General features: G+C 44.4%; 1 protein-coding gene across 1 annotated transcript in view; it reads left to right on the top strand.

Annotated features, from left to right (window-relative positions):
* The first annotated feature begins 1,729 nt into the window (after window positions 1-1,729).
* The window catches only part of camk2d2 (calcium/calmodulin-dependent protein kinase (CaM kinase) II delta 2), a 36,305-nt gene continuing 17,867 nt past the window's right edge, over window positions 1,730-20,167 (top strand). Inside the window, exons 1-7 of the mRNA XM_084319125.1 lie at window positions 1,730-1,822; window positions 1,997-2,080; window positions 2,344-2,438; window positions 9,698-9,820; window positions 10,294-10,377; window positions 11,267-11,309; window positions 15,663-15,706. Coding sequence (XP_084175251.1) covers window positions 2,068-2,080; window positions 2,344-2,438; window positions 9,698-9,820; window positions 10,294-10,377; window positions 11,267-11,309; window positions 15,663-15,706 — 402 coding nt within the window. The 5' untranslated portion in view covers window positions 1,730-1,822; window positions 1,997-2,067. The remainder of the gene's footprint in view (window positions 1,823-1,996; window positions 2,081-2,343; window positions 2,439-9,697; window positions 9,821-10,293; window positions 10,378-11,266; window positions 11,310-15,662; window positions 15,707-20,167) is intronic.

The following is a 20,167-nucleotide window of genomic DNA, read 5'->3' on the forward strand; positions in this document are numbered from 1 at the left end:
TGCGTGCATGCTTGCGCGTGTGTGTGTGTGTGTATGCGTGTATGTGCGTGTGTGTGTATGTGTGTGTGTATGCATACAGTATGTGTGTGTGTGTGTGTGTGTGTGTGTGTGTGTGTGTGTGTGTGTGTGTGTGTGTGTGTGTGTGTGTGTGTGCATGCGTGCGTGCTTGTGTGCACATGTGTGTGTGTACTGTATGTGTGTGCTTGCGTGTGTGTGTGTATGTGTGTGCATGCGTGTGTGTGTGTGTATGTATGTGTGTATGTCTGTGTGTATGTCTGTGTGTATGCATACAGTATGTGTGTTTGTGTGCTTGTTAGCGTGTATATTTGCATGTCTATGTGCTGAGTGCAGCACAACAGTGACAGGGATAGGAGAGCGAGCAGGAGCCAGGAACTCAGGAAGGATATTCTATTTGCATAATTATGTAAAAATTGTGTCGAGATGTCAAACAGTTTCCAAGGTCATGAATATTCTGATGGTAAAAGGAATTCTGATATTTCTATGGGGTTTTGAAAGAGAGAGATATATTGAATCAGTTGAGGGTGAATGTGCAGTACTGTACTGTAGTAATCATTGCTGAAATGGCTTTAAAACACTTTATTTGCTCAGACCCAGTTGAACCATGTTGGCTTGTCAGATTTATATTTTATATGATGGGTTTTAGCATTCAGATGAGGAGTCTTTCACTGAAATAATTTTAGGTGTAAAGATAATTTGTTATGAAAATGTCTTCCTCTTTTCACCGCTGTCAGGCACAAGCCTTTTATCTCCCAAGAGAGCGTAAACCTTTCAGAAATGAGGTAACATTTCGGATTTGACACCTGTGAGTCTTTGATGTCATTTGTTGGGTTTGAAATGGGTTTCATGATGACCCATATGATCATGATACTGCCTCACAACATACAGAAACATGGACACTTTCAACTCTAAAGTAAAAACGTGAAAAAAGACTGGGACCGGAGATAAGGTTTTTGCCATACAGCAGCGTAATGTAAGTCATTGTAGCGATGTGTTCAGTGGTCATTCCGTGCCTGTGTTTACAGGCTGTCTGTGTTTTAGTGTGTCTAAATGTTAGGACATGTATTATTCATCAGAGCACACTGTATAACTGGCCTCAGGTCAGCAAAGACCTTTTCAGCTTGCGCACCTGTGTCTCACTCAGTGTGTCCTGTGGGCTTTGCATATGTTTATGAATGTGCTAAATTGTGTTTTGTCAGTGAGCAGTGTGTGTGTTTGTTTTTATGCCCATGTGTGACTGAGCCATTCGTTCTTCCACCCACGGTTCGTGTTACACTTCGCCTCCCCCTCTGGCCTTCTCTCTGCAGAGTGCACTGCGTTCCCACTCATGGATTTGAACACACTGGATTGGTGTAAACATGGAAGAGGCCATCATGTTTGGCACCAATCCATCCATTACGGAATCCATGAGGGGGGGGGGGGGAACGAGTGCCCAGCTTCGGCGAGGGGAGTGTCTGTGTTTGGCTAGAGATTTGTTTCCACAGCCCTCGGTCCTGTGAGCATTGCCGTCAGTCTGTCATTTGTCTGACAGAAAGGGAATTGCCCCGGTCACTGATTTAAGAGCAGTTTAGCATTCTTACCCCTAATTGTTTGGATTAGGATTCGGTGAGGCTAATCTGATCCTAGATCTGGGTCTGTGGGCAATTTGTTCCCAGAGTGTGTGACCTCTCGCCTCTAACCTGTTTGACTCCGCCCCCCCAGCCTGAGAACCTTCTATTGGCCAGTAAGCTGAAGGGGGCGGCGGTCAAGTTGGCTGACTTTGGGCTGGCTATCGAGGTGCAGGGGGACCAGCAGGCATGGTTCGGTGAGTATCCATCCATCCATCAATCACTCAGTCAATCAATCAAGGGACCAATCAATCAACGGATCAATCGAACGATCAATCAATCAATCAATTAGTCAACCACTGAACTGTTCAGTCATTGAACTGCCCACTCCCTCCTTCCATTCCATCTCCTCTTCCATCGCTCCTCTCCAGGTTTTGCTGGCACTCCGGGCTATTTGTCTCCGGAGGTTCTGAGGAAAGACCCGTATGGGAAGCCCGTGGACATGTGGGCCTGTGGTAAATAATGTTTGAGATCTCATTGCAATTATTTTCATCCTTCAGTTTGACCCTGGAGCTAAAGCCTGACAACTCTGCCTTGTTATGTCTGCCAGTTGTTCTACTACACCTTTGTGATTCTGATCCAAAAGCGTCTGAATTTTGTGTATGTGTGTGTAGTGTAGTGTGTGATTGTTGGTTGGTGATATGTGCCTATATTGCATATTGTGTGGTTACTTTCTGTTGTGATGGTTGCCTGTACGTTTCACGTCCCTTTCTACCAGGTGTGATCCTGTACATCCTGCTGGTAGGTTACCCTCCCTTCTGGGATGAGGACCAGCACCGCCTCTACCAGCAGATCAAAGCTGGGGCCTATGACGTGAGTATACACGCACAAGCACACGCACGCACGCACGCACTCCCCTCCCAATAAGATAAACTCAATGGAAAAACATGCAGAACAGATCGCTAACGCTGTCGCATCCCTGACGAAGACGGACAGGAGCACTTGGATTGGTCACGGCCCCACGCCGCAGCCCATGTCTGTTCCCGGCTGCCCTTGGGGGGAAGGGCGACGGGATGGGAAAAGTGCAGAGAGACATTTCATCTGCGACTCAGTGCTCTCCTCAAACACACACACACACACACACACACACACACACACACACACACACACACACACACACACACACACACACACACACACACACACACACACACACACACACACACACACACAGACTCTCTTCCCTTTTTTCTCTCTCTCTCTTCTCCTCTCCTCTCTCTCTCTCCTCTGTCTCTCTCTCTCTCACTCTCTCTCCTCTCACTCTCTCTTTTCTCTCTCCCCTCTGTCTCTCTGTCTCTCTCTCTCCTCTCGCTCTCTCTCTCTTTCTCTCTCTCCCCTCTGTCTCTCTGTTTCTCTTTCTCACTCTGTTTCTCACTCTCTTTCCACCTCTTGTTCCACCTCCCACTTTATTCCCTTCTTATATTATATCTGCTGTCTGTGCAAAGATTGCCAGTAGGGACATTTATTTAATTTATTTATTAATTAATTATACTGGAATAATACCGTAATAACGAAAAACAACCACATTTTCAGATTGACACAGATATATTTTTAGATTGACACAGATATATTTTCAGATTGACACAGATATATTTTTAGATTGACACAGATATATTTTTAGATTGACACAGATATATTTTTAGATGCAAAGCACCTCATAGATTCACTCAGTCAGTCAGTCAGTCAGTCAGTCACTCACGGTTAGCCACTCTGTCCCAAGTTGCGGTTCACAGGCATAGACGCTTGTTCTGAGAATCTGCCCTCATTCTTCGCATCAATGGCACTATGTGTCCTTGGTAAGGTTATACATTGGGTTTTAAACCCTACAGTATGTGTCCTTGTTAAGGTTATACATTGGGTTTTAAACCCTACAGTATGTGTCCTTGTTAAGGTTATAAACCCTACAGTATGTGTCCTTGTTAAGGTTATACATTGGGTTTTAAACACTGTGTCCTTGTTAAGGCGAGACAGTACCCCCGAAATCGCCTTTTTGCTTTTTTTCTCGACGATATTGCGATTTTGTTATATTTTGCTTCCTTAACACATCCAGTGCCGTTCACCAGAGGGCGCTGTGGGCCGTGAGTGCCAGCGCTTTGTTCAATGGGGATAAATGCCGGTGTTTGCAGTGCTAAAACTATATTAAATATTATAGCTATGGATCTAATAACACAGACGATTGTCAGTGAGTTTCTTCTGGTCAACAAGCAAAAAACAGATACTTTTTTCATCCATACATTTCCGTTTTATACCGTGGTGAATACGAGCATAGTTCCAGAGCGATTCTGTGTAATCCCAGGAAACGCAGCCAAACAGCGCTTTACTGCATTTCACTATAAATCGTGCCATTCCTCGCCTGTATCAATAATCAATCTGAGATCAACGCTAGATTATCGGTATTATGTTTCATCATGGATGCATGAAAGGGGGGGAGGGAAAGCCGCCCCTCCGTGCTTTGATCGCAACCAACGGGACACCCCACACACACAAAATTATCGGATCAACGCAAGATTGATAATATATAGCCCTTACCTTGTCTATGATGTACTGCAAAAAGAAGAATCCAATTATCTGATCGCCATTCCAATTACTGATCGCGATCATGTTTCCAACGTAATCCAGCATTGAACATGAACGGGGGGGGGGGGGGGGGGGCCCTCGTCGAAGCAACTGTGGTAACCGCTTGTCTTGCCCGAGTGTTTAGACCCCCCACTCCGCAGCTCGGCCCAGACAACAAGCCACATCGTTTCAAATGGAGTGCAATAGCGGCCGCAAGGCGTTAGGCGGCGGTATTGGACGTTTGCGATCACAGACTCATTCAGGACAGCCTGCACAAGGTGCCTCGATGGATTATGAATGGCAATAGCGAATAAAAGAAATAACGACCCAGAAACGAGAATCTTCGTTTTTCGGCACTCAACCGCTGGGCCACAGAAACGAGAATTCTCGTGAACGGCAACCAAAGGGTTAACATGTCTTATTTCAAACTAGTGGCAATAAAATATCAAAAACAGACAATTAGTTGTTTATTTTACTTCATTTTGTCTGATTGTGTCCATAGATCACAATTACAATACAGAACTTTGAGGGCGTTTTCTCAAAAAACTAGTTTTTATGCATTTTACTTACACACAAAGACATGGAACTCCATTTCCCTAGTACCTACACACACCAAACTTTCCACATTTCTTCCCATCCATATCCTGCTTCTAATTACAGAAGGGTTTGTTAATTATCATTCATAGCCGGGTTTATAGTACATTTTATACCAAAACTAGGTTAAACGTATGACAGTAGACAGTATTTCCTGATGTATGGGCTGATAAGAGGACATAGCCACAATCCCTTCTGGAAAAAGTTTCGTTTTGAATGTATCAACAAAATGAAACCAAGTTTTTGAATCTGGCAATATCCATGTTGGTGATTCGTGTCTTGGCGATATATGCAAATGTACACATATTTAATGAGGAAGAGCCTCAGTTGCATATATAAACATACAATTCTGAAAACTTGCTATATATTTTTCTTAGTTTATATGTACATAACAAACTGGGAAAGTTGCATAGTGATATCTATTAAAATGTTTGTTTTGGGGTACTGTCTCGCCTCAAGGTTATATATTGGGTTTAAACACTACAGTATGTGTCCTTGTTAAGGTTATACATTTGGTTTTAAACACTACAGTATGGGCGGAATCCACAGAGAATGGATTGCGCGAAGCAAATTGCATCTGCGTCGCCTGCTCTGCGTCTGGGAGCTATCCAATAAGAACTCCTCTCCCACTATAATCTAATTATGAAATCAGATATAGGCCAGCTTTACAACTTAATAAAGAGATTGAATATATATTAAATGGGATAGAAACTAAATTAAATGTATACCATATACAATAGAATATAGTGCTATAATTATATAATGCTATATTTAATTCCGTTTATATCCCATTTAATTGTATTCAATCTCTTTATTCAGTTGTAAAGCCCTGGCCTATATTTGATTTCATAATTAGATTATATTCTAGTGAAGGAGAGGAGTTATTATTAATTAATTATTCATTTAATAATAATAATAATAATAATAATAATAATAATAATATAATAATAATAATAATAATAATAATAATAATAATAATAATAATAATAATAATAATAATAATAATAATAATAACTTCGTTTTATATAGCGCCTTTCATAAAACCTAAGGTCGCTTATAGGGGAAGAAATAACAAACAGACTGTAGCTAAGGGGCTACACAACCCTGACTGTATTTAAATAATGAGCTTGGCAAATACTAAATGATATATTAATAACCAATATTAAATGTACACAAAATGGCGGACACTCTTATTAACTGGAGGGGACAGGGGTACCAAGTTGAATTATTACATTTAATGTGTAACATAAAAACACACATGCAACATATCACATTAATATCCTGTGGTCACATTAATATCCTGGGGCTAATCAAATTTACATGCAACCAGTATCCTAATTATTATTATACAATTTATATATCACAATGTTCGAATGAATTATACAATTTATATATTACCATGTCCGAATGAATTATGAGTCCTAAGCTAACCAGGTCGTTGGAGCTCTGAATGGGAGCTCTTTCATTTACATAGAAATGGCATAGAAATGTTCCGCCCATATTACCTAATTTAGATATACGGCAATTGCACGGACGCAAAGCCGACGTTACGCATGAGCAACCTCGTTTCATTCATTTGAGAGCGAGATGCGCTGGCTTTGCTTCGGAAAAAGCGCGCAAAGCCTCTGTGGATTCCGCCCCTATGTGTCCTTGTTAAGGTTATATATTGGGTTTTAAACACTGTGTGTCCATGTTTTATTTTTTTTGGATCTACTTTTTCTCCCCATTTTTCAATTTTTTCTCTCGTCCCCAATTTCGTATTGTCCAATTCTACCCTCCCCTGTCTCGAACGTTGTTAGGCCATGCCTCCCACAAGCCGGCTGCAATGTGGACGAAGCCTTGCATCACGTGTCCCCTCCGGTACTCGAGGAGGCAGCCGTCGCATCTTTTCACCTGCACAGCGCGATCTCTCAGCGGCGAGGGTCTGCGTGGGAGGGACACGCCGCCCCCGTCGCTTCCTGATTCTACTGCGCAGGCGCACCAACCGACCTGTAGGAGTCGCTGTCCACAACGTCCGATCCCCACCCACCAGCTTCCCACCCCCTAATACTGCCAATTGTATTAGTATGAACGACCAGCCAAGCTGGTAGCAACGCAGAGAGCTGGGCTCGAACCCAGCATATCCTGCGTTGGTGGCAAGCGCCTTGCCCACTGCGCCACCTAGCCGCCCCCTGTGTGTCCTTGTTAACCCTTAGAAGTCTAACCTAAATAGCTCCTCCTCCTGAGAATTTCCCCCTTTTTTTTTGTTACATAATATAAAATTACAGATTCATACCTTCAAAATAAGCCATCAATTGTCAAATTTGAGACGATAGTTTTCAATCAATGTCCTATCAAACATTCTGGTAAAATCCTAACACCTTTTCAGTATAGGACTTTGAACTAGATCCAAGTTCATTCAGCTATCTGATGAGAGAACTACACTCCCAGAATTCAATGTGATCATTGTCACTAGAACCATTTCACACCTGGAGCAAAGGCCCAGTCATTCCTTTGTTATTCCAGTGAATGGACCCAGCAGGAGGCCTAGCCTAGCGACAAGCGGCCACTACATAGTTGGGTATTGAAAAAATGCTCATATCCAAAAGTAGTAGATAGATATAGGTCATACATGTAGGTATGCACTTGTCCTAATATACTAACCTACACTGTAGCACTCAACACTTTGATGAACATTGTTACTCAGCTGATAGAGGTGTGCCCTTCCTCAATAAAGCCAGAGAGAGAGAGAGAGAGAGAGAGAGAGAGATAGAGAGAGAGAGATGGTATTTACAGTACTGTACCATATCACATACCATATCACCTTTTGCAGCATACCATGATTACTTATATTGAGATGTTTCAGTACAGTGGATGGTACAGTATATACAGTAAAGTACAGTATATATAGTACTGTAAGAAAAAGAAGCAAACCAATAACAATTTGTGGTTGTATTTCTCTAGAATGAGAGAGAGAGAGAGAGAGAGAGAGAGAGAGAGAGAGAGAGAGAGAGAGAGAGAGAGAGAGAAGAAAGAAAGAAAGAAAGAAAGAAAGAAAGAAAGAAAGAAAGAAAGAAAGAAAGAAAGAATTATTATTGCAGCGATTTTCACTGTTGACTTTTATTTTACTGGCCATCTTTGAACATGCCATATTTTTCTACTAACTGCCTGCTGGCAAAACTATGCTACTCGCTACAGTACCTGCAGATTAGACTACCTGTATATGCGCTGTCAACTCTCGCTCTGACTCCGACCCGTTGAAAGAGACAACACGCATTTCGTGAAGACCCGCCCTACTCTGCCTCTGATTCGCAGACTGTGGGTGGGGGGGCGGGATTCTGACGGGACTCTGAATATGATTGGACCAAAGCAGTAGACAGACACAGGCAGTTGGAGCAGTGCAGGCGGACAGACAGGAGCTTGCAGACTGAGATAGCGGAGAATTTCGAGGATACCTGCTATACGCACTGATGACAGGATATATTTCCTTCCACTTGGTATCACTCTCGAATCACGTTTCAACCACTAACGTTGCTGCCATGAGCCTTCGCTATGGTAGCCTACAAGTGATAAAATAAATAAAACGCCCAACTCGCTGTACAAGAAATTCCTTCTGTGTGTGTGTGTTCTACTGGGCGCACCTTTCTACTCTAGAAAACTGCGAGATAACTCATCATAACTCGTACACACAAGCACTCTGTCTCTACTCATACAGTAGTTGATGTTTTAGCGCGACGTGGGTATATACACGGGCGAGGATGAAAAGCATGTTAGACTACTTTTTATTCATAAGTTAACGTTCCGTCGGGTCCGCGTGTATTCTCGAGAATGATAATAATAATAATGCAGGACCTCTTCAGATTATATTATCAACGACAGACAGTGAGAAACACCCCCCCCCCCCCTCTCGCGCTGAAGAATATGCATATTAGATCACTCAGTGATTAACACCTATGCGCTGTGTGTGTGTGCGCGCGTGCATGTACGTGACGCGTTGTAGTTTCGGGGGAATACAGGGATATTTAGAACTATACAATTGAGCAAGAATTAAACATATTTACAAGTCGTATTATGTTTAGCAAGTAAGGATACATATAGATTACACTATTATGCACTCGAAATTGTCTTTGTGCTATTTTTACAGATTTTTGAAAAACGGGACTTCCTGAGCATTTGTGAGAGATTCTAATTCTTTTGTTCTCCGCCCACGGGAGCAATAGGCCCCGTTGACTTCTAAGGGTTAAGGTTATACATTGGTAAGAGTCCTTGTTTTTTTTTTTTTTTTGGTCTTTTTCCCCCTCCATTTTCCTCCGATTTTCTCCCATCCCAATGTTAGTCGTATGCCAATTCCCAGTCCCTTCCTGGTCGCTGCGCACTTACCCCCCACAGTCAGATCATCTGGGAGAGTGGAGGCTACCACGTGCTTCCTCCGACACACGTCCAGCCAATCACCGCTTCTTTTCACCTGGCAGCGCGGATTCTCATTGAGAGGGCGTAGCGTGTGGGAGGACCACACTATCCCCCTCACGTCCAATCCGCGCTTAGCAGGCGCCCCGACCGAACTGTAGGAGTCGCTGTTTACAACGACCCGGACCCACCCCGCCAGCTTCTCCCACCCTCTGATACAGCCAATTGTATCAGTGCAGACGGCCAGCCAAGCTGGTGACAACCCCGGAGCTGTGAGCTGGATTCGAACAGGCAAATCCAGCTCAGCTCCGGGGCTGGTGACAAACGCAATCTCCGCTCGGCCACCTAACCGCCTGGTAAGAGTCCTTGTTAAAGATATACATTGGGTTTTGAGTGGGTCTGCAGAGTTCCTGGGGTCATGAGACACATGGTTTTCACCTGACAGCAGCGATGCACAGTACTGCTGCTGCTAGATGTTTAATTGGCTGTACAGTGTCTTTGTGACATGTCTCTGACTGTGTTGTTCTTCCAAACAGTTCCCGTCCCCAGAGTGGGACACTGTGACTCCTGAGGCCAAAGATCTGATCAATAAGATGCTGACCATCAACCCCAGCAAACGCATCACTGCCACAGAGGCCCTTAAACACCCCTGGATTTGCGTACGTGTTGTCACACATGCACACAAACACACACGTGCAGAGAAAGACAGAGATATAGATATAGAGACAGAAACCTTGATACAGACAGAGACAGATGCAGACAGATGTAGAAACACATTAACAGTAGACCTACCATACAAAGTAACACACACACACACACACACACACACACACACACACACACACACACACACACACACACACACACACACACACACACACACACACACACACACACACACACACACACACACACACACACACACACACACACACACACACACACACACACACACAGAGTATGTACACTTACTTATTGTTAAAACGTGATTATTCTCATACATATCTATAAATAAACTTGGGTCCAATCTGTTCCCTAGCAACGCAATTCCACTGAAACCATCTTTATGCTTCTATCTGCATCTGTTGTCCTTCCTCTCTAAATGCTCCTCCTCCTCTCATTGGTCCTGCAGCAACGGTCCACCGTAGCATCCATGATGCACAGGCAGGAGACTGTGGAGTGTATGAAGAAGTTCAATGCCAGGAGGAAACTCAAGGTGAGACCTTTGCTTTGGTGATCCACCCTGTCTCTATTATCTCTCTATTGTCCATTCCTTCATCCTATTTCTCCCTCTCTGGTTGTCTTCTTCTCTCTCTCTTACAGCTTAAGGTTGCTTTGAAATCATAGACTGTTGGCTAAAACTACCTCAGGTTTCACTGCTCTTCTCTTGATCTGACCATATGGCCGACCTTCTTCTCACTTCAGTTTAACATTCTCCAATTACCTGACTGCTCCATCCTTCTTTTTCTTCTCCTTCCTTCCTTCCCTCCCTCCCTCCCTCCCTCCCTCCCTCCCTCCCTCCCTCCCTCCCTCCCTCCCTCCCTCCCTCTTTTCCTCCTTCCCTTCCTTCCTTCCTTTCTTCCTTCCTCCTTTCATCCCTCCCTCCCTTCCTCCTTCCCTCCCTCCCTTCCTCCTTCCCTTCCTTTCTTCCTCCCTTCCTCCTTTCCTCCCTCCCTTCCTTCCTTCATCCTTTCCTCCTTCCCTTCCTCCTTTCCTCCCTCCCTTCCTTCCAACCTATCTTCCTTCCTCCTTCCCTCCCTCCCTCCCTTCCTTCATTACTCCCTCCCTTCTTTCCTTCCTTCCTTCCTTCCTTCCTTCCTTCCTTCCTTCCTTCCTTCCTTCCTTCCTTCCTTCCTTCTTCCTTCCTTCCTTCCTTCCTTCCTTCCTTCCTTCCTTCCTTCCTTCCTTCCTTCCTTCCTTCCTTCCTTCCTTCCTTCCTTCCTTCCTTCCTTCCTTCCTTCCTTCCTTCCTTCCTTCCTTCCTTCCTTCCTTCCTTCCTTCCTCCCTCCTTTCCTCCCGCTCTCCCTTCCTTCCTTTCTTCCCTCCTTTCCTCCCTTCCTTCCTTCCTTCCTTTCTTCCTACCTTCCTGCTTTCTGTCCTTGCAGGGAGCGATTCTGACCACTTTGCTGGTCACAAGAAACTTCTCAGGTATGTTTCAGTCTGCCTGGCTTCCCAAGAGCATCTTAGCAGTAAAACGACCCACGAGTAGGATTTTCAGATCAATCACTGTCAAATTTATTTTGATAGATGTAGGCCTACCGCTGAGATCCTCAACCTCTATGTACAACTTTTTATTTTCATGTCTCCTGGTATGAACTTCCTAAATCCTGCCAAATCTTAGATGTTTCTAAACAAGACACAAAGCATGGCTTCCCTGTGCAATCTTTAGCTAGGACACAGTGTCATAAAAGCATTCTTGCATAAAGTGAACTGCATTGTTACTATGTTGCTAACATAACATACACTGATAACGTACTATGATAACGTACTGTAACGCTCGACGTTATTGACGACTCACCGACTCAGGGGGGTTAGTTCTGTACTTGTACTTTATTACAGTCTCTGGGTTACAGCGCATAACCTGGGTGCATCACCTCTCATCATGTTCAACCACTGCCTCTGAACTTCCCATAGTGCTGTTAACTAACCAGCGAGCACGCTGGCTTCCACACCCTCTTATACCTTTGGCCGAGACCAGCCCCTGCACTCCAGCCTCTGTCACCCCGCGGCTTTAGCGACCAATAGCGTCAGTGCTAGCCCGGCTGACCAATGAACCCCAAACTCAGGGTCGCTACAGTACGTTGCTAATGTATATTGCTAACGTTATCAACATTGATAATGTTAGCTTGGCTAACGCAAGTTGCTAACGTTGACAACCTACCTCTGAATCTAACACTGTTTTATTGCAGCAAAGATATGGGCCTAGTAATAGAGCGCTGGACCTTCTAGCTGGATGCTACAGTAGCTGCTAATGTTAGCACCTGTATCTGTATTCTGTAACACAAGCATGCACATTCACAAGTGTGTATCAATTCATCGTACATTTTATAGCTTGGCTTTCTTTTGCTTATTTACTTAGTATAGCAGCAGAGCACACAGACATGGTTATGTGTACTTTTAGTGGCTTAACCAGAATGGCTAGTGAGAGCTCTGTGTGTGTTGATGTTGTGTGTGTGTGTGTGTGTGTGTGTGTGTGGAGGGGTGTGGAACAGAAGTGTGATTAACGTTGCATACTGTAGTAGCGTGAACTGTATTCACATAGCAGCGTGAGCTGAGATTGGTTGACTTTTGTGGGGACAGACAGACAGACAGACAGACAGACAGACAGACAGACAGACAGACAGACAGACAGACAGACAGACAGACAGACAGACAGACAGACAGACAGACAGACAGACAGACAGACAGACAGACAGACAGACAGACACCCTGTGCTAGACGGCGTGGTGCCAAAGGGGTAAAATAAAGTTTAAACACAAAATGTAAGAAGAATATAAATTGATCCCAAATAGTTGTAGCAAAAATAGTAGAGAAGAAGCCCGTGGTAATGGTCCCTCTGAAAGGCAAACGAGGAAGTTGTTTCAAGGTTGCAATACTACTACCTGAATCATTATTAAAATATTGGAAATGCATCTCTACTTATTATATTTTCGATTACGATTAGTAGTTGTTTAAATTTTTTTTATAGACAAACCCAAATGAAAGCAATATGGGTTGTTGATCTTTTCAGCTGTGCTGTGTTTTTCCTGTGCGTGCTATCCACTGTAAATTTCCAGTGATATGATGATGTGAAAATCCCTCTCGCAGCAGCTTCAAGATCATCATTGTTCACTGTCTTTCAATAGAACAAAGATGATTTTAGCACTAAGATACTGTTGATAAACTCTATCCTCTCTCTCTTTTTCATCTCTCTCTTTCTCTCTCCTTCTCTCTATCTCTCCCTCTTCCTCTCTCTTTTTCATCTCTCTCTTTCTCTTTTATCTCTCTCTCTGTTTTTCATCACTTTTTCTCTTTGTCATCTCTCTCTCTCTCTCTCTCTCTCTCTCTCTCTCTCTCTCTCTCTCTCTCTCTCTCTCTCTCTCTCTCTCTCTCTCTGTCCCCTCCCTAGCCGTCATACTCCCAGATTTCTTACTCTGTACATTCTTTTTTTGCATGTCTCTGCTAACCTCTCTGTTTTTCTATGATCTCGTTTCATTCTCCTTCCCTCTTATCCTGTATGTATCTATATCTTCCTGCGGTATCTCTCTTCTAAAACGCAGTAGCAGTTCTGTCGGGATGTTTCTCAAGTTGATTGACTTTTCTGTTACGGTAAAACAGACACTCCAGTGCATAAAGTTATTTTTTTTTTATTCATAATTTTCCTCCTTTTTTTCAAATTTCTTTCCTTCTTTTGTTTGGAATGACGTATCCGTTTGGAGGTAAGAATGCTGGACTGGCAGGGAGGTGGGTGGGGGCTCTGCCTAACCAATGAGCTGTGGAGGTTGTGCTTACTTCCCCTCCACTAGCCAATCACGTGTGCATGTCAGTGTAGTTGTTTGGTAGTCAAAAAATTTACGAAATCTGGAATTTACAACTTGCAATCTCACACTTGCAAAAAAGGAAATATGAGATTTGAATGCAATTATTTTGTTAGAATGAACTGCACACAGCATGCATTTTTAGATGCATGTTAATGCAATATCATGTAAGGTATGGATTGGGAATGAGATGTGATTGTGTGTGTGTGTGTGTGTGTGTGTGTGTGTGTGTGTGTGTGTGTGTGTGTGTGTGTGTGTGTGTGTGTGTGTGTGTGTGTGTGTGTGTGTGTGTGTGTGTGTGTGTGTGTGTGTGTGTGTGTGTGTGTGTGTGTGTGTGTGTGTGTGTGTGTGTGTGTGTGTGTGTGTGTGTGTGTGTGTGCAATGTGCGTGCGTGTCTGCGTGTGTGTGTGTGTGTGTCCGTGCGCGTGTGTGTGTTTGTCTGGTGTTTATTGAAGGTAAATAAGTCTGAGATGGATAAGTTATGTTAGGTGTAGTGTAAGCAGAATGAATCTCCCTGCATCTCAAGCACCCTTGTCAAAAAGCCCTCAGAATAAGAACCACACTGTAGGCTACCTATTTCTACAGATGAGTGGCGTACTCACATCTCATTATCTGAAGACTGTAAGCTATAAGTCATATACTGTACACTCACATTTGAAGATAGTATTGTGTACTTTCTGGTGATTTATAACATTCACATTCCAAATGATTTGGCCTGCCCATACAACTGCTATTCAAAATATAATATATATAAAATATGAAATATAATAATAATAATATATATAAGTGGACTTGGACTTGTCTGGTTCTTCATCTGAAGGATTAATTTAATGACTACATGCCCCACCAGCCTCCCCTTAAGGCGTGTCACACGTGGAATACGTCCAGGAGGGCAGTCCTGGTGCATTGCATCGTGGTACTTGGAGTTGGAATTTATAGACCACTACACTTCCGCGTTACATTGAAATCGGGGAGGAGATTGCGGGGGGGTCAAATGAATGAATGTGGATGAGAGCCTTGACATTAAGTGATTGCTGATACGGCTGTGGGGGTGCTAGAGACATGATCGAATAGACTTGTATGCGCCTGAGTCTCCTGAACACGGCGCGAGACATTCCTAATCGATCAGAACTAAATTGGCAGCGAAAAAGACAGTTTTTAAGCATTGATTTCCCCATGCACATGCGCAGATTGGCCACGGAGTGTGACGCAACGCACATCCACCTGGAATGTTCCATTAGAGGGGCATTAGAGGGGGTGTTGTGTTGTGAGAATGATAAGATAGAATTAAATATAGAGTAAAAGGAATACAGTACAAATATACAGAAGTCTACAGTAAGTGTAATATTGCACAGTGTTGTGCATTTATAATCAGTAGCTTAGGCTACATAGTAGGCTAATAACAGCCTATTCTAGTCTAGCAGGTGCTGGTATAGACGTATAATATATGACATATATGACATATATGACATTTTTTGCCTAGATATACGGTATATCTAGGCAAAAAATGTCATAGATGACTGAAAATCAACATTACTAGTCTATACCAGGTGGATGTGCGTTGCGTCACACTCCGTGGCCAATCTGCGCATGTGCATGGGGAAATCGATGCTTAAAAACGGTCTTTTTCGCTGCCAATTTAGTTCTGATTGATTAGGAATGTCTCGCGCCGTGTTCAGGAGACTCAGGCGCATACAAGTCTATTCGATCATGTCTCTAGCACCCCCACAGCCGTATCTGCAATCACTTAATGTCAAGGCTCTCATCCACATTCATTCATTTAACCCCCCCGCAATCTCCTCCCCGATTTCAGAATCCCGGAAGTGTTGCGGTGGTCTATACCTGCCGTTTGCAGATAAGCACAGTTGGACGAATAATGCTTGTTGCATGTTAGCATAGCCCCTGTTTGAGTTCATGCTTTATTATGGCACTGTCTGTGAACACTGACCCCTGACACTTCTGTTTTTTTTTATTCTCTCTACAGCAGCCAAGTGTTTGCTCAACAAGAAAACAGCAGATGGCGTCAAGGTGAGTAGTTCTGCTTTGAAACCAAATAAAGCACTTTGCACTTTTTGGATGGAACGTTACGTGTCTTAGGAGCCTAATGGATGTGCACTTATATGACATCATCATTCAGGGACAGTCCTTCCTAGCACTTCCTTTGTTCTTTTTTATTATGGTTTATTTGGTGTCCATGTAGCTAGTTCCTGCCTGTGCAGAGTCCAATCTGAAGTCTACAAAAATGTAAGGTGTGTGCGCATCTCTCTTTGTGTGTGCGTGCACGTGTGTGTGTGTGTCAAGTCCAGTCAAGTTCCAATTATCACAACTACCTGTCTCAAAGGGCTACGATGGACCGGCATCCTCTAAGTGTGTGTGGGTGTGCGTGTGTCTTCATTCGATGTGCTCGACAGACTCTTGGTGCCTGTAAGTGGAAGTTGGTTTTAGATTGGACCTCTGCACTACAGTTTCCCTGCAGGCTCTCACTGGGCTACAATAGCAGACAATGGGCAATCATAAATCCTTTGCAAAAACAATGATAAATATTCTTTTGCGAGAAGGAAAGCTCAGAGTGTATTCTTACCGGTCTCAGTATGCTCTCCTGTGAAATGTATCGCAATCCGTGTTTATGTCGATCCGTAGGACAACCAGCCAAAGGAGAACAGAAAGGTGTTTTTTGAGCTTCCAGACATTTTATTCCCACAGCCGTGGAAATAAATCTGTTATTAATTATTATGAATACACTGCGCTACAAATAGTTATTACTGTAGGCTACTAGCCAGAAAACTCCAACGTGAGGTCAGGATTTGTCATCAGCCATGTTTGTGTCACACTACTAAGTTCTGGGCTTCTGGGCTTCTGTGACAAAACAAGAGTTTCCCACACAACAACCCCCCCCCCCCCAGCATAGCAGAAGACTTACATGAAAACAACTAGTGTTCTGGAGTGTTCATTATTTAACAGAGTTGTTTATTTCCACAAATGTCCTAATAAATGTGGGCCCAGCTCCCAGCGTCATCCATCTTGCAGATCTGTGAAGAGAAGCAAATAGGTCCATCTCAGGTCTTTGAGGTGGAGTAATCGAGGACACGTGTGACGGGAGGAATTTCTGAAATGGAAGAGGATGGGGTCAATGTTGTCATAGAAGCGTTGTAAAATGGCTTCCCGTTACCACTGGGGGACAAGTTGCATCTTAAGAAGTAGTGTTGTCTTCCAGTGCTGAATAACTTCGGAGATAATGTTGGGACTTTTGACCCGTAATTATTCTTATTATTCAAGAGCCAAGTATGTGTTTGTGGGAAGTGTGTGTGTATGTTTACATTATTTGTGTGTTTACAGTATTTGTGTGTGTTTGTTTATAGAACATGTGTGTGGAAAGTGTGTGTATGTTCACAGTACTTGTGTGTGTTTGTCTACTCTACAGTATTTGTGTGTGGGAAGTGTGTGTGTGTGTACAGTGTCATGTGTCATCTCCCCTCTACACTGCCCCCTGCAGGTCAACAACAAAGCCAACACAGTGACCAGCCCCAAAGAAACAGGCTCTGCCCCTGCACTGGTATACACACCCTCACCTACACCTGCCCCCTCATCCTCACAACCCCTGCGCCTCCCTACCTCAATAGAGGGTATGCACGTGATGTCACAGCCGGCGGGAGTCAGCGCGGCTACACCCACTGAGTGGCAGAAAGAGTAACTGAGTGACAGCGGTAATGTTCCGCTTGAACGCTGCAAAAACACAGAAAAGAAAAGACAAAAGACACATCTAAAATGGGAAGGAGCTGCTGTACGATAGACTGTACAAATAAATTCAAAGAAAGACAGGCAGGCAGAAGCCAAGGCAGCCATGTTGCAGCACATTTTGCCACTCAGTCCGACTCAGGGGGGTGGGGGTATTTTCGTTGGGAAAGTGACGTCAGTGCATGTCCTCTATGCCCCCACTGTGGAGGAGGTACAGGTTCACCCTACCCACTCGGGCAGGGCTCAGATCAATCGCTGTTCACTCCCTCTGTCTTAGATTGATCAGAAACAGATACTGTACACTTGAATTTTAACCAGCGAACAAGAGAATAGGAACTTAGGATGTCGGATATGCGAGAGGTTATGCTGTGGTGAGAGCCACAGACTCTCGTCTGACTAGCTCAAGGTGAGGCTTTCCCTGAATGAAGTGCAGCGCTTGCAGGCATTTTGTCACAGCACAGCATGAGTCACCTCCAGCATACTGGATGCAAGTCATATTGAAACATGATAACTGTATCAGCAACATACTGCACGGCCCTTTATGGATATGAGGAATTTGTCTTGTGACTTTGCTGTGTCCGATATCCTTGAGACGAATGGACCGTATAAGTCCGTCTTAAACATTCAGATGAATCATGTTTCTGAAGATGTTTTTTTTAAAACATGTAACGTTAGAATGTTTCAAGTGAATTCATCAATAAATCAGCAGAGAGAGGAAAAAACAGACTTGAACAGACTTATATGGTTCTTCGTCTGAGGGGTTTGTTTAATCATGCTATCGTTAGAACAAAGGACGCCTGAGCATACTGGATTGGACTGGTCCTAGATCTGTAGCTAGGTGCAACCTCTATCTTGAACCCCCAGCCCTCCTATCCCCTTTCCCAACTGCATGAACCCTCACCTCCTTCCTCATGACATACCTTCACGTATGTTTCTGCCAGACATCGTGTCATGAAATGCATTTGACCTGTGCTATATAAAATAAATCGTTGTTGGAGGCTGTGTGTTGTCTAGGCCTGTGCATGGCTACTGTGTGAGGATGCTCCTTCAGGCTTATACTGATGCTGTATGCTGGTCTGTCTGTATGACTGTCACTCATTGGCTTGCGCATGGTGTTTGCTGATTGGCTACGTGAGATCACATGACTGCTGCTCTGTGTGATGTCAGTGGCTTTCTGTTTTCTCATTTGCTGTCATGTTTATTACGCATGAACACACGCACATGCACATACACCGTCTCTCTCTATCTCTTTTTTCTTTCTCTCTCTCTCTCTCTCTCTCTCTCTCTCTCTCTCTCTCTCTCTCTCTCTCTCTCTCTCTCTCTCTCTATATCTCTCTATATCTCTCTCTCTCTCTCTATCTCTCTCTCTCTCTCTCTCTCTCTCTCTCTCTCTCTCTCTCTCTCTCTCTCTCTCACCACACATACATACACACACACACACACACACACACACTCACACACACACACACACACACACACACACACACACACACACACACACACACACACACACACACACACACACACACACACACACACACACACACACACACAGAAACACAGAGGCAGGATGTCTGATGATGTTTTAATCTAGTGTAATCTGGGTGAGGGATTAGGAGGGCTGAGCTGGTCATCAGGATCGATCCCACTAAAGGTCTGCAGAGCCTCAGACATCTGAAGACAGAACAGAGAAACACATACCCCAACAAACACCAACAGGAAGAGCAAGTTGATCATCTGAAAATAGATTGTTTAAATAAAGAGGGAGTGTGTGTTGAGCAGATGAGAATGTGGTTGACGGGGTGGTTGTGGTGATTAATTCCTTATGTAGCTCATTGATGTACAGTTGAAGGTTTAGACCACATGCCTAGAGTCAAGACCACACTCCCAGGGTCAAGACCACACTCCCAGGGTCAAGACCACACTCCCAGGGTCAAGACCACACTCCCAGGGTCAAGACCACACTCCCAGGGTCAAGACCACACTCCCAGGGTCAAGACCACACTCCCAGGGTCAAGACCACACTCCCAGGGTCAAGACCACACTCCCAGGGTCAAGACCACACTCCCAGGGTCAAGACCACACTCCCAGGGTCAAGACCACACTCCCAGGGTCAAGACCACACTCCTAGGGTCAAGACCACACTCCTAGGGTCAAGACCACACTCCCAGGGTCAAGACCACACTCCTAGGGTCAAGACCACACTCCTAGGGTCAAGATCACACTCCCAGGGTCAAGACCACACTCCTAGGGTCAAGACCACACTCCCAGGGTCAAGACCATACTCCCAGGGTCAAGATCATACTCCCAGGGTCAAGACCACACTCCCAGGGTCAAGACCACACTCCCAGGGTCAAGACCACAACCATAGGGTTAAGGCCACTCCCATAGGGTTAGGACCACATCCATAGGGTCAAGACCACACCCATAGGGTTAGGACCACATCCATAGGGTCAAGACTACTACCCCCAGGGGAGCTCCAGTAGCTCACCGCGTACCTCGAACGCTATTTCGGCGTCGGGGACAACCGTGCGCGTCACGGATCTGGGGTAGCGAGTTCGACTCCCGGACAAGCCGTACTTTCTCAGAGTGTCTTTCCCCCCATCTACACCCCCATTCAACCTGTTTCTGTCGGTCATACTTGACCAGAAAAAGCGATAAAACGCGAAAAGAACCAGCTGACTGGTCAAAGTTTAAAAAAAAGACTACTACCCCAGGGTCAAGACCACTACCCCAGGATCAAGACCACACCCA

Source organism: Notolepis coatsorum (assembly GCF_963971535.1).
Source record: "Notolepis coatsorum genome assembly, chromosome: 7".
Taxonomy (NCBI): Eukaryota; Metazoa; Chordata; class Actinopteri; order Aulopiformes; family Paralepididae; genus Notolepis; species Notolepis coatsorum.